This window comes from Coturnix japonica, chromosome 3 (genome assembly GCF_001577835.2).
Source record: "Coturnix japonica isolate 7356 chromosome 3, Coturnix japonica 2.1, whole genome shotgun sequence".
NCBI lineage: Eukaryota > Metazoa > Chordata > Aves > Galliformes > Phasianidae > Coturnix > Coturnix japonica.
The window spans coordinates 88638367-88651625 of record NC_029518.1 but is presented as its reverse complement, the minus strand read 5'-3'; the positions used below and the strand labels follow the sequence as shown (position 1 = coordinate 88651625).

The 13259-nt window shown below is 36.1% G+C and overlaps 1 protein-coding gene across 6 annotated transcripts in view; it reads left to right on the top strand.

Moving 5' to 3' along the window:
- The window catches only part of ROCK2 (Rho associated coiled-coil containing protein kinase 2), a 90050-nt gene that overhangs the window by 65516 nt on the left and 11275 nt on the right, over positions 1–13259 (top strand). For 5 of the 6 annotated variants that reach the window (XM_015859413.1, XM_015859412.2, XM_015859416.2 and 2 more), the window contains exons 8-26: positions 706–797; positions 1586–1745; positions 2405–2468; positions 4157–4236; positions 4550–4598; positions 5140–5275; positions 5375–5466; positions 5706–5952; positions 6269–6375; positions 6800–6959; positions 7665–7825; positions 9630–9814; positions 10229–10298; positions 10879–10982; positions 11133–11319; positions 11605–11698; positions 11827–11921; positions 12353–12532; positions 12758–12926. In XM_015859413.1, the coding sequence (XP_015714899.1) occupies positions 706–797; positions 1586–1745; positions 2405–2468; positions 4157–4236; positions 4550–4598; positions 5140–5275; positions 5375–5466; positions 5706–5952; positions 6269–6375; positions 6800–6959; positions 7665–7825; positions 9630–9814; positions 10229–10298; positions 10879–10982; positions 11133–11319; positions 11605–11698; positions 11827–11921; positions 12353–12532; positions 12758–12926 (2432 nt within the window). Of the gene's footprint in view, positions 1–298; positions 541–705; positions 798–1585; positions 1746–2404; positions 2469–4156; positions 4237–4549; positions 4599–5139; positions 5276–5374; positions 5467–5705; positions 5953–6268; positions 6376–6799; positions 6960–7664; positions 7826–9629; positions 9815–10228; positions 10299–10878; positions 10983–11132; positions 11320–11604; positions 11699–11826; positions 11922–12352; positions 12533–12757; positions 12927–13259 lie in introns of those variants that run through there. The other variant, XM_032443946.1, reaches the window with a different exon arrangement.

Below are 13259 nucleotides of genomic sequence, written 5' to 3'. Positions count from 1 at the left end.
GCGTGATCAGCGATGAGGCACTTAGAGGGACAAGAAGGAATAAGCATCCACCCTATGATTTATTAGTTCTGTTGCACGCATTGGTTTTATGTTTTCTATTTGCAGATCGTTTTAGGAGAGATTTCATTTGGTCAAACTAGAAGTTTCTTTTTGAAGTTGAGATTTACTTCATTGTAAATATCAGCAAAAGACGTGTCAGGGTTAGTTATGGGGCAGAGGATGGAATTCTAAAAATATTTATTTCAGTTCAGCCTTGAATCACTGTTCTGTGCAGTAAGTTAGACCTTCCTCCACTTGAGTCCTAAGGTTTGTCATGTGGTTTGGCAGACACCGGTGCTTGGCAGTTTCTTCTTCCCCTACGGTGCTGGCGTTTTGTTTTTCTTTTGAGTTTCTTCTCAGCTTTTGCCTTAGTGCTCTCTTTCTTGCTTTTCTCCCCACGTGGCAGACTCCAACTTATGGACATTTAAGCAGTCGGAGGGAGAGTGGATATTATATATTTTTATATAAATACATTTTCATAAGAGAAACTACGGATCGTGGGTTGGTGTGTTTTTCCTTTTTTTTTTTTTTTTTATTTGACCATTAATGTGTTTTATACAGAAAATCTTTACTGACAGCTTCTTTGCCGCGTGTGAGCAAGTTATAATAAAAGCTAAACAAGTGCTGTTTTTCCTAACGTGAATTTGGCTTAATTGCTATGTTCAGGGACGTGCGACTTGGGAGAAATGGGGTAGAAGAAATAAAGCATCACCCTTTCTTTAAGAGTGATCAGTGGAATTGGGACAACATCCGAGAGAGTAAGTAGATTAGCTTTAAAGTTATATTTTTATTCAGTGTTTGCATAAGGCTAATTAACAGTAATAACACAAATGAAAAATACTTTAAGGCTGTATGAACTAAGTAAATGTTTTCTATCTATCATGAATTTTGCCTGAATTTTCTTATTTCTCATTTATATTCTAAAACCTGTATAGGTAGGAGTTAGGAGAAATGTCTCCTTTCTGAAAGTAGTCTGATATTCATTGTATTTTACTTCATGCTTTTCTGTTTTGAATAGCAGAACTGTATGTTTTAGAAATCTAAGCAGAAAAGCTGCTCGTTGCATTCTATTTCTGTCTGTCTTTTGTTATTGTTGTTTTGATGGGTTGTCTGTTTTTTTTCCCTAATCTCAATTTTTTCTTAATCTGTGGCTAAGGCTTGTTGGTTTCATTGCCTTTCGTTCAAGAAATTGTGAACTTGATTGCTTTGGGGGGAGGGAGGGGGGGGGAGAAAAACAACTGTTTGATTCATGAGCTTGATCAGAACTTCTAAAGAGACATTTACTGAAGTTTCTTAACATGGTGATTATATTTAGTGTTTCACTCTAAAACGTGATGACCTTTGCAAATACATTGTGTGCATTAGATATGCCATGTTTTGAGCAACTAATGTAAATGTAAAAATACTTTGATTTAGGGAAAAAATACAGTCTTTACAGTAATATTTAGAGATCTGCTGCATGATTATTATGCATTTACCTAGCAGAACAACTTACATTATAGGCTGAATCTTGGAATTAAGTTGATCTTTTCTCTCCTTTCTGTAGCTGCTGCTCCTGTTGTTCCTGAGCTTAGCAGTGATATAGACAGCAGTAATTTCGATGACATTGAGGATGACAAGGGAGACGTGGAAACCTTTCCAATTCCCAAAGCCTTTGTGGGAAACCAGCTGCCTTTTATAGGATTTACCTACTATAGAGATAATTTGTATGTGAGACTTTAATGTGCATTTTTAGAAATATACTTGCAAATTTCTCATATAACCTATCCTTCCTTTTTTACTCTAGATACTTAATTTATTCATTGCTTGATATTCATTTCTGTTCAACTGTAAAGATAGAATATGCAGAGTTTAAGTAGAACGTATCAGTTGTGATTATCTCGATAATTCTTATGAGATAAATAGTATTTTATATGCATAAAAATATATATAGTGTCTTTTAAAATCTGTTGTAGGTTTAAGATACTGCTGGGTTTGTAATTTAGCTCTAAAATTGCTTTATGTTGGGTCTTCAGAAAAACATTTATGCAATGTAATAGCTTGCTGGGGCATCAATTGCTATCTACATGCCATTATTTTGTTTGATAAGTCCTATTCAGTGTATCTGAATAGATTTGAAAGAATTGTGAGTATTAAGTAAAACTGATAAGCTGATATGGATTTGAAAATGTCTTATACATTAGTCTTAGTTCTAAAAAGGCTCAGATCAGAAAGGTTCACTGGAGTAAAACAGGCTTCATTCTGAGAATCGGTTTGGACAAAATAAGGCTTGAGAGAAAAGATAGAAATGTGTTTATTGGGGAGGTTGCCAGAGTTGTTGAAAACTTGAATAAGGGCAGGAGGGATTTGTTTTTGTTTTTGACAGGTTGCTAAGTGACTCCTCTCAGTCTTGCAGAGAAAATGAATCGGTGCAATCTAGTAAAAATGAGGTTAGTGCCTTTTTTTATTTTTTCTGTAAGTATTAAGGACTCATTAACTATTTTTGTTAAATCTGTCAGGAGGAGGCAAAGTTGAAAACGAGGAATCAGATATTCTGGGGAGCACTCTGTTAATGCTCCTCAATAAAAACAACCATTACTATCTAGAGGACAGCAAGGAGGTGAATATATTTGAGTTATGAAAGGAATCAAATAATTCCCACTTAGGTTGTGTGAACATGATATATCATTAAGTACTGTAGATGTTTATTCACCAAACAGTTAACAGTGAAGTGATTGTACCAGCTTATGAATGAACTGTTGTGCTCAAATGTAAAGGTACCATACTGTAAGGATGAATGAGTACACGTTCTTCTATGATTCTTCTGGCATTTACAGTTTGGTTTCAAAACAAATGTGTAGGGCTCTGTTTGCCCCAAACAGCATCGCCCTTGGAAAGGTTGTGGTTTTTGGCTGCGCAAATGTGATTTGTGGCACATTTAACCAGAGTTTGGAAAATTAAATTGTCAACTATAGTGACAAAGGAATGTTATTGAGCATAAATCTCTCACTTGAAGTGAGTGTGTGCGGCATGTTTATTGAGCTGTTGAAGGTTGCCAACTGAATTTGAATATGCAGTTGAGAGGAGAATGCTACTAATTTCTCATGTATTAAACTTCATTACCACACGTAACCATTTGTGTTATTCAAGTGCAGTTTGTTAAAACTTACTTAATAGTTTAAGTTTGAAAAGGAAACGCGTGATGTATTGGCCAACCTAAATTTAAATGTGAATGCTTATTTTTTCCATTCTCATTTTCCCAAGCAGTGACTCCCAAGGTTTTTATGTCTTTTTCAGTGTCCCTGTTTTGGGGGTTTTAGTATTTTGCATGTTACATGTGGGGAGTAGTAGAGGGATAAGGGAGGGGAAAAAAGATGTTTGAAAGCCTGAAGATGTGAAGCAATTCCAAAATTGGTGTTTTATAATCTATTTTTTTTTTAATTTTGGGGTATTTGATTCATAAGATCTTTTTTATATTAAGCAAAACAAAACAATCCCAAACTTTAAAACTGTTTCTAATATTCTGCTTGTGAAAGAATTCCTCTCTGTGTGAGGGCATGGGGCACGTTTCGCAATGTTCTCTGAATGTTGTCCAGTTTGGCCATATGCTCCCCCCCATCTTTTAATTTTTAAATCATATGTGGAAGAATCACAGAATCACAAGGTTGGAAAGGACCTATAAGATCATCTAGTCCAACCATCCTCCCTCCACCATACCTACAGAAAACCCCTAAACCAGATCTCCTAACTCACTATCCAGACACTAAGTGACTGTCCCAATAGTTGTTCTCCAGCTAAAAAAGACTCCACACAGGGAAAGAGCACAGAAAAGGATCAGAAGCAACAATTTTTTGCATAAAGAGATGTTATGACTGGCACTTTGTGCCACGTAATTGTGTGATGGTCGGCTTTAATACAGCATGTAGCAAATTTTCTGTCATAGAAACGATCAAGATTAGTAACTTGTAAAGGTGAGAAATAGAGATGAAATAATCTGCTGATGAATTAAAAATCATAACTGAAGGTTAAATTATTTTCCTTGCTTTCCCTTTTTATGTTATTGAGCTGCTTTACAGTGTTTTCATATGATTACAGTCTTACTTAAAGATCATTGGGGTTTTTTTTGCTTTTTACTCAGTTTCAGAAAAAACTAAGCAAGTTAGAAGAACAACTCAGTAATGAATTGCAAGCCAAAGATGAACTAGAACAGAAATACAGGTGAGATTGTCTTAACGTGGTTGATATGTTTGTGAAGAACTATTATTTATATTATACCATGATTTTGAATAACTTAAAGCTAAACATTTTTACTTCCCTTGGGGCTACCTTACCTACACCTCCCCCCACTGCCCTTTTATCTCTGTACTTCCATAAGAATGTGTCTATTGTTTGAGTGACTTTCCCAGCCCTAGATGTTTAATGTGATGGCTGAAAATAGAATATCTTAGGGAAAATTAATTGAACATATCCAAACACCCTGTTTTTTGTGTGTGGTCAAAAAGGTTTAAAGATATTTTTCATGTTCCTTCAGGTCTGCTAATACTCGTTTAGAGAAGATAGTGAAAGAGCTGGATGAAGAGGTGAGTCAGTCATTACCAATTACCGGAATTAAAACTTCAGCTTTGTATCTGAGTTTTTTCCTTAGGAGCCAGCAGGTTACTTTTGGTAGCTGTGTATTTATGGCAAGTAACACCAGTTGATTTGTTGGTATTTGGAGTGTGTTCTATCTGTGTCGGTAAAAGGACTGCCCAGCTTTGCACTTTAACGCCTACTGCACATGTATCACATCTGCACAGGGTATGTACAACATAATGTATTGTTCATACAGGTGCATGCTGAGCTTTTACAGTACCTGGATGTTTCATTGCTGCTAGGCAAGTTACAGCATTTGTTGAATGCAAACCATCATACAGTCTTAGAGTGATAAAAGCTGGCTGTAGTTGGTCTCGGATGGGTGAATGTGTTCAAATGTTCTGATGCACTGTGTTTGCAAGAAGCAAACGGCACGTGTCTTTTTTCCACTTCGATAAGTAAACCAAATCTGCCTTTTAATCACTTGAAGATTGCCAAGATTCTGTACGTAATTAATGTGTTTTGTTTTGTTCTTTTAAATATATCCAGATAACTTCAAGGAAAAATGTAGAGTCTGCAGTCAGACAGCTAGAAAGGGAAAAGGCTCTTCTTCAGCATAAGAATACAGAATACCAGAGAAAAGCAGAACATGAGGCAGATAAGAAACGCAATTTAGAGAACGAAGGTATGTTGAACCATGCTCGAAGGGTTCTGTTTTGATGTAGGGTTTTAAAAGAGAAAATCTTTTTCACTGCAGCTATTAACGGAATTGTTTTTGTTTTAGTTAACAGCTTGAAAGATCAGCTTGAAGATTTAAAAAAGAGGAATCAGAACTCTCAAATATCCAATGAGAAAATCAACCAACTACAAAGACAGGCATGCAAACTTTATATATGTATATTGTATAATAATCACTTTCTGAAGTTCAGAGTTTATTGGTAATGATGGGAGTTATAATGGAATTCTAAAAGCTGTTCTTTCTTGTCATGTATTCATATTCAGAAGTAATCTTGAAATAGGCCCTTATTTCTTTGGTTTATTAGATGAAATATAATAGCAGTGGTGGATGTTATGTTTTAATTGTTCAGTCTAAAGTATGTTTTTATCAATCCTAGTTGGATGAAGCCAATTCTTTGCTGCGATCAGAGTCTGAAACTGCAGCCAGGTTAAGGAAGAACCAGACTGAAAGTACAAAGCAAATCCAGCAGTTGGAAGCTAATAATCGAGAACTGCAGGATAAGAACTGCCTGCTCGAGAATGCTAAACTCAAACTGGAGAAGGACTTTCTCAATCTTCAGTCAGCACTAGAATCCGAAAGGAGAGATCGAAGTCATGGATCAGAGATTATCAGTGATTTACAAGGTATTGTAGCAAGTGTTCTGAAGTCGAGCTTTTGTCTGGCTTCAGGACTAAAACCGCGTTCTGGTGCTGTTATTTGAGTTTCAGACAGAAACTAAATTAGAGCTCTGTTTTATACAGTGTTGTTTAAGTTAGGACATGCATTATAGAGAAAATAAGTGGGGAAATACTTAAGATGAAAGTGTGTGTTACTGATGATTTCTAGAACCACTGTGATGAGTCTTAACAGTTATAACCAGATCATTTTGTCAATCAGTCAATATAGTACATGTTTTTTCACACACTGCCCAGCATCATTAATGTTCTGTTCGTTTATTAGGTCGAATATCAAGCCTGGAAGAAGAAGTAAAAAATGGAAAGAGTGCATTAGCCAAACTAGAAATGGAGAAAAGGCAATTGCAAGAAAAACTTACAGATTTAGAAAAGGTAACAACAGTTCCTTGTGAACATTTGCGGTACATTCCTGTGTATGGTTGGGATTTCCTTAATTGAGACATGGAGACAAAGTCTGTGTGAAAACGTAAGCCTTGTTTTCAGCATCAGTTCTTTCTCTGTGGATTTTTCTCATTGATTTTGAAGTTTGAGAAGTGGGGAAAGAAGACAAGAAAGAAAGAAGATTTTGCTAATACTAATAATTCTATAATATTTTACAGCTGGGAACATCGCTATATACTTCTAGAGCTCTTTATCAGTGCTTCTCTCTGGGTAGCAGAAGGGAATTCCTATGACATCAGGATCTGTGCTGTGTCTTCTGCATACTTCCAAGCCATAATGTTAATGTTGTCTGAAGTTTTGTATCTAACCTGACACACTAAATATTTTATTTTAATGCCCTTTTCTTGTTTAACAGGAAAAGAGCAACATGGAAATAGATATGACATACAAATTCAAAGTTATGCAGCAGAACCTCGAGCAAGAGGAAGCTGAACATAAGGCCACAAAAGCACGACTGGCAGACAAAAATAAGATTTATGAATCTATAGAGGAGGCAAAATCTGAAGCCATGAAAGGTATGTGTTTGACATCACAGTTAGACCTAAGTATAAATTATTGAGGGTAGGTAATAACATTTTTGAATGGCAATAGAAGTTTAAATGTAGTCATGTTTTCTCTATTCCCCTGCTCTTTTTAAATATAATTAGCTTTGTAAATCAGTTGTAATCCTTCGGTCTTTGTTCTTCTAGGTTACGGTCAGGCAGGTTTAGTCTCTTCGAATAAAACAGAATTCCTGTTGCCAGTGTCATTAATTCATTTTCTGTGATATGGCATTTATGTTTCAAAAAAGAAAAGTGATTCAGATGTACCATATGAGTCATTAGGTCCATCAGTTTCCTCAACAGCTTCGACTCTTTAGTTGATTTCAGATTATCACAGTCAAAGTAATGCTTGATCTATAGATAGAAAATATTTCTTTAAGAGGAAAGCCACCCTTTTATCCCTCTCAAACGTCTTGAAAATAAACTGGATTTTGTATTGCAACTGATGAGTAATAGTCCTAAGGCAGAAATTTGTGCAAGGAATGCTCTGGGGTGCTTTTCCACAGTTTACTGTGAAAAATTTAATGAATCACTTTTCAGCAATCTCTGTCGTAACTGACAACCATGTTACATGTTGTTAATGTGGGTAGATGCTCTTTCTCACCTCCTTCACCCCTTTAAACTTCCTGTTGTACTTTGACTCGTCTGCAGATTGACCTTAAATCTCTTTCTTCACAGAAATGGAGAAGAAACTTTTGGAAGAGAGAGCTTTGAAGCAAAAAGTGGAAAATAGGTTGTTAGAAGCCGAAAAGCAGCGCTCCATGTTGGATTGTGATCTCAAACAATCACAACAGAAAATAAATGAACTCCTTAAGCAAAAGGATAAACTAAATGAAGATGTATGTAACAGTGACAATAGAAGTCTTAAGTGGAAACTAATTTTAAATGTCTTTGAATTCTCCTTTTGTTATAGCGATATTTAGGATGTTTGCGAATGTAAACGGCAGCAATTCTTACTTCTTTGTGTTTGGAGCTTTAAAAAGCCAACTTTACAGAGTAGTTTTGTTCTTCTAAAGTATTCCAGCAGTACTGATATCAGAGTTTTTATTCTGGAATGTAGGATGCTAAGAAATTAATACATGGAAAGACTAGGTTATCTATTGTGTGCTAATAACTTTATTATAGACATAACAAAGACATAATAAAGTTATATATACATATATATATGCAGACATAATTAAGTTATATATAGTAATAAAGATAAGCAAAGATACATATATATGTACATTATAAGTGTATATATAGAGAGAAATAGATTTAACTATTAAAAAACATGCATGTTGTACAATAATGTATGAGGACTGCTCCAAATGTAATGCCTCCTATTTTATTATGTTGGCCCACAGTCTCATAGGTGGATGTTGGTGGTATAGCAGTAGAGGCTGAACATTTCTGCCTTGTGACAGATGGCAGCAAAGGGACCAAACAAAAGGGTCTGACAAAATGCCATCAGACATGGAAGTGCTTATGAAGCAAAGGTTCATTCAGTTCCTCCATGCAGAAAAAATGTACTCATTTACATTCACTGACACTTGCTGAATGTTTCTGGAGACCAAACAGTAGATGTGAGCTCGTGAGGTGATGAGTGGTGTGTTTCAGCAGTGGCAACAGTGATGTTGAAGACAAACAACATTCAAGATATCCATGCATGGCTCTCATACTACAAAATGTATCTTGATCAGGTCATCTGAGGATTACAATTAGGGTGTTTGGAGCTGGGTATTGGCTTCACTGCATTAGTGACAATGGTGGAATACTGCAGAATTTGCACCAGGTGAGTCCCATGAATGCTCACACAGGAGCAGAAGAAACACCATATAAAACTTTGTCAAGACCTATTAAGCCAGAACAAGGCTGAAGGTGAGAGCTTCCTGGATCGCATCATTACCAGCAATGAGATGTGATGTCATGCTACAAGTGAGAGTCAAAACAACAGTCCATGGAGTGGCAACATGTGAATTCCTCATTGAAAGAAAAGTTCAGGATGCAGCCCTCGGTGGGTAAAATGATGTGCCCTGTCTTATGGAAGAGGAAATTGATGACGCTTCTGGATTTCCTGGAACAAAGACAAACCATCACCTCTGGCCTTAACATCGCAACAGTGACTAAGCTGACAGCTCAAACTTAGAGTCAGGTCGGAGAAGACAATCTTTCTCTTGCAATACGATAACTCCGGGCCTCATACTAATTTGAAGACCATGGAATGCACTGCCAGTCTTATCTGGACTGTCCCACCACACACACTATATATAGTCCAGATTTGACATGTTCTGACTTATATCTGTTTGGACCGATGAAAGATGGACAGCATGGGTAGCATTTTCCTAGCAACAATGCCATTATAGCAGCTGTTAAAACATGAGTCACCACTGGCATAGATTTTTATGAATGCAGCATTCAGGCTCTTGTTTGTCACTGGCAAAAATGCTTAGCTGGTGGTGGTGATGTTGAAAAGTAGTAGCTGAGAATTTCCTCTATTATGTAGTGTGATTTTGCTCCCTGTATGTGTTGTACTTTACATGGAAATAAGTAGGAGGCATTGCATTTGGAGCAAATTGTATAGGAAGTGTCAATAAGAAACAGTGTTTACATGTTTCTTCCTTATGTAGATTCATAAGCCTCATGTTTCTGTTTATTTTTTAGGTTAAAAACCTGACTTTAAAAATAGAGCAAGAAACACAAAAGCGTTGTCTCACTCAAAATGACCTCAAGATGCAAACGCAACAGGTCAACACCTTAAAAATGTCAGAGAAGCAGCTAAAACAGGAGAATAACCATCTTCAGGAAATCAAATTAAGTCTGGAGAAACAAAACAATGAACTCCGCAAGTAAGCAGATCTGCTCTATTTTACTTTCTTTAAAGTAATGCTGAGCTGTAGTTTTCTTTTTGAAAAGCCAAGAGCCACGTTGATCGTGAAGATTTGTGCTGAAAACCTGAAAGAAGAAGGTGTAAAAGAAAATGGGGGGGTGGGGAGAACAGAATAATTGGAGGAGTTAAGAGACATGCATTTAGCAGAAGGCTGAGGTAATTGATTGATTTATTGCAAAAAAATATTGACATTCTAAGAGAGGTTGTCAGTGGCTGTTTGCTTTATCAGTGACACTGTTCTAGCTAGTATGCTAACAATATTAAACTGAAAAAGACTCAGATTGAACTGCAGAATATAAAGAATGTGAATGCAGCCTGTTTACTTGTTTGGAATCTTCGTGTCTTTTCTTTGATGTATTCTGTTGCTTTCTAGAGAACGTCAAGATGCAGATGGACAGATGAAAGAGCTTCAAGACCAACTTGAAGCTGAACAGTATTTCTCGGTATGTTTTATGCTTCGTTACTTTTATACCAATCTGCTTACTAGGTATAACGTTACCTTTTCTTCTTCTCTCAGCCATGAAGCTCTTCATCCCTCTAATTTAAAGTTAATTCTTATTCCTGGGTCTGCCTTCATAATTGACTGCAGCCCTGTTACCGCTCCTTGATCTCTAAGCAGTATGAAAGAGTTCATATTAAGAAATGTGCCAGCTTTAGAAGGGCATCCCAAGCTCAGGTTAAGGGAAGGAAGAAGTTGAGCAGCTCATTCCATCATGTGAATAATTTTCTGGATGTTTCAAGACTTTTGGTCCACATCTGGTCCAGGAAGCACTGAAGCTGTATTCAAACAATCATGTGGTATTTAAGGCTTAGGATAAAGTTATTGCATAATAACCAAACTTGGCAAAGAACCAGTGAGAGATTTTGCTTAATCATTAAATTCAGAGTAAGCTTTGGATGGTTATGCTTGAACTGAGCCTATGGTTAAAGAGCAGCATACCATGTCATCTTGTATCAATTTTTGTATGCCTTCAAGCTAGATTATGTAAGTCACATCCTTTTCTTTCCTACTTCAAATTCTAGACTCTGTATAAGACACAGGTTCGAGAACTTAAAGAAGAATGTGAGGAAAAGACCAAACTTTGTAAAGAGATGCAGCAAAAGATACAAGAGTTACAGGATGAGAGGTACTGGTTGTATTGTTAATATATAGATTAGGACAGCTTTCTGCTATTTTTGTTCAGCTGGGCTTTGGCGGTTTGTTTTGTTTTGTTGTTTGTTTTGTTTTAAGTAACCTCCCATTTTTTGAGTTAACTGTATGTATCAATAATTTGCAGAGATTCCTTGGCAGCACAACTAGAAATCACTTTGACAAAAGCAGATTCAGAACAACTTGCACGTTCCATTGCTGAAGAACAGTACTCAGATTTGGAAAAAGAGAAGATTATGAAAGAACTGGAGATCAAAGAAATGATGGCTCGGCATAAACAGGAACTCACTGAGAAGGATGCCACCATAGCCTCTGTGAGTAATAGACAGAGTTTAAGTTTAGCATACTTAAATTTGTTATGCAACTCCTTCCGATATTTAAAACTATTTATTTTCTTTGAATTAACTAGTTAAAAAAAAAAACAAAAAAAACACAAACAAATCTTGTACCCTGTTTCTTCCCTGTAACTCTTCTGTACCCCTGTGCTGGTCATCTTATACTTGATCTGGTTTCTGTCTGAAGCATTTCCTTTTATGCTGTAGTGTTTTCATATGCCATGTGTTTTTAACTACATGGTCACATGTACTTTTTCTTTGTAGCTGGAGGAAGCAAATAGAACACTAACAAGTGATGTGGCTAATCTTGCTAATGAGAAAGAAGAACTAAATAATAAACTGAAGGAGGAACAAGAACGTATGTATTCCCTGATCCAAATGCAGTTCATCATGCCTACAGTTTTGTTTGTAAAAGTGCTGTTTTCTTTTGTAATGTGCTTTCATTTATATATTTTTGTTTGTTTGTTTGAATTAACCTTGTTACAGAAATTGCAAAGTTAAAAGAAGAAGAAGCAAATATAGGAAATATTAAAGCACAGTTTGAAAAACAACTGTTGAATGAAAGAACACTGAAAACCCAGGTAGGCAAAATGTGTCTGAAGAGATAAGTGCCCATGATTTAATAGTAAAGTGTTTGTATGTTTAGTAGAAAACTTAACACTTCATTCTTTCCCTGATCAAGTAAAATATGTCAAATTTATCTTTTTTTGCCTATGCTAAGTAGATATATCAGTTGTTTTTAACAGTAAGTGGCATTTTAATCCATGAGCTAATTGAAAATGATGAGCATTTAAATGAGTAGCAGTCTTCTAAAAAAACATTTGTTTAAAGTGAAAATGGCACTATTCAGTTTTGATTAATGCAAGTAACTTTCAGCTACCGGATATGCAGAGATGTTAGCTCACAGTTAGATTAGAAGTGCTTGGTCACAGGTAGTAGAGAAGAGTATTTCTTTGCAGCATATCTCTGTATTTATTTGTTTGTTTTTTGCTTCTTTTTCCTCCATGGGAAGGCTGTGAATAAGTTGGCTGAGATCATGAATCGGAAGGGTCCAGTCAAACGTGGAGCTGACACCGATGTGCGGCGGAAGGAAAAGGAAAATAGGAAACTGCACATGGAACTGAAATCTGAACGAGAGAAGTTAACGCAAATGATGATCAAATATCAGAAAGAAATCAATGAAATGCAGGCAGTAAGATCCTCTTAACAAGTGTAAACATTGATAACATTTTCTGTAACATTTTGTGAAATTATTTGGTCTTTTAAGGTAGTGTGTACAGTCTCTGTTCCTGAATTTCCTTGAATGAAAGATGCAGCACATATATTGAGACTGACTGCAAAGTCTCCATAATTTTATATTTACATTTTCTTTGAGTATCTGAGTTTTGTGACAGTAGGAAACCTTTTATCCTTTCAGCAAATAGCAGAAGAGAGTCAGATTCGAATTGAACTCCAAATGACTCTGGACAGCAAAGACAGCGACATTGAACAGCTTCGGTCACAACTACAGTCATTACACATTGGTCTAGACAACAGTAGCATAGGCAGCGGACCTGGAGATGCTGAGGCAGATGATGGATTCCCTGGTATGTTACTTGTATTAATATTTCTCCATGAATTGGTTTTCTTACCTGTTTTATCATGAAAATTGAAGTATTTGATGTTTCTGGGGCTTTCTGTCTTAATACAGTGCTTCTATCACCGATCAGTGTTTTGGTAGAGTTCACTATCCACGCACTAACTACTTCTATCAGTAATCATACTTCATTCTTTAATTTATTTAAAGACATTTCTTTAAAAGATGGTATTGTCTGACACTGCAACTAATCCTTTTTTCATCTGAATTACAATGGTTTATTTGCAGTTATTATGTTTTGTGATTAAATGTAAAACTAATACTCTCTTTTTAGGGACTCTGT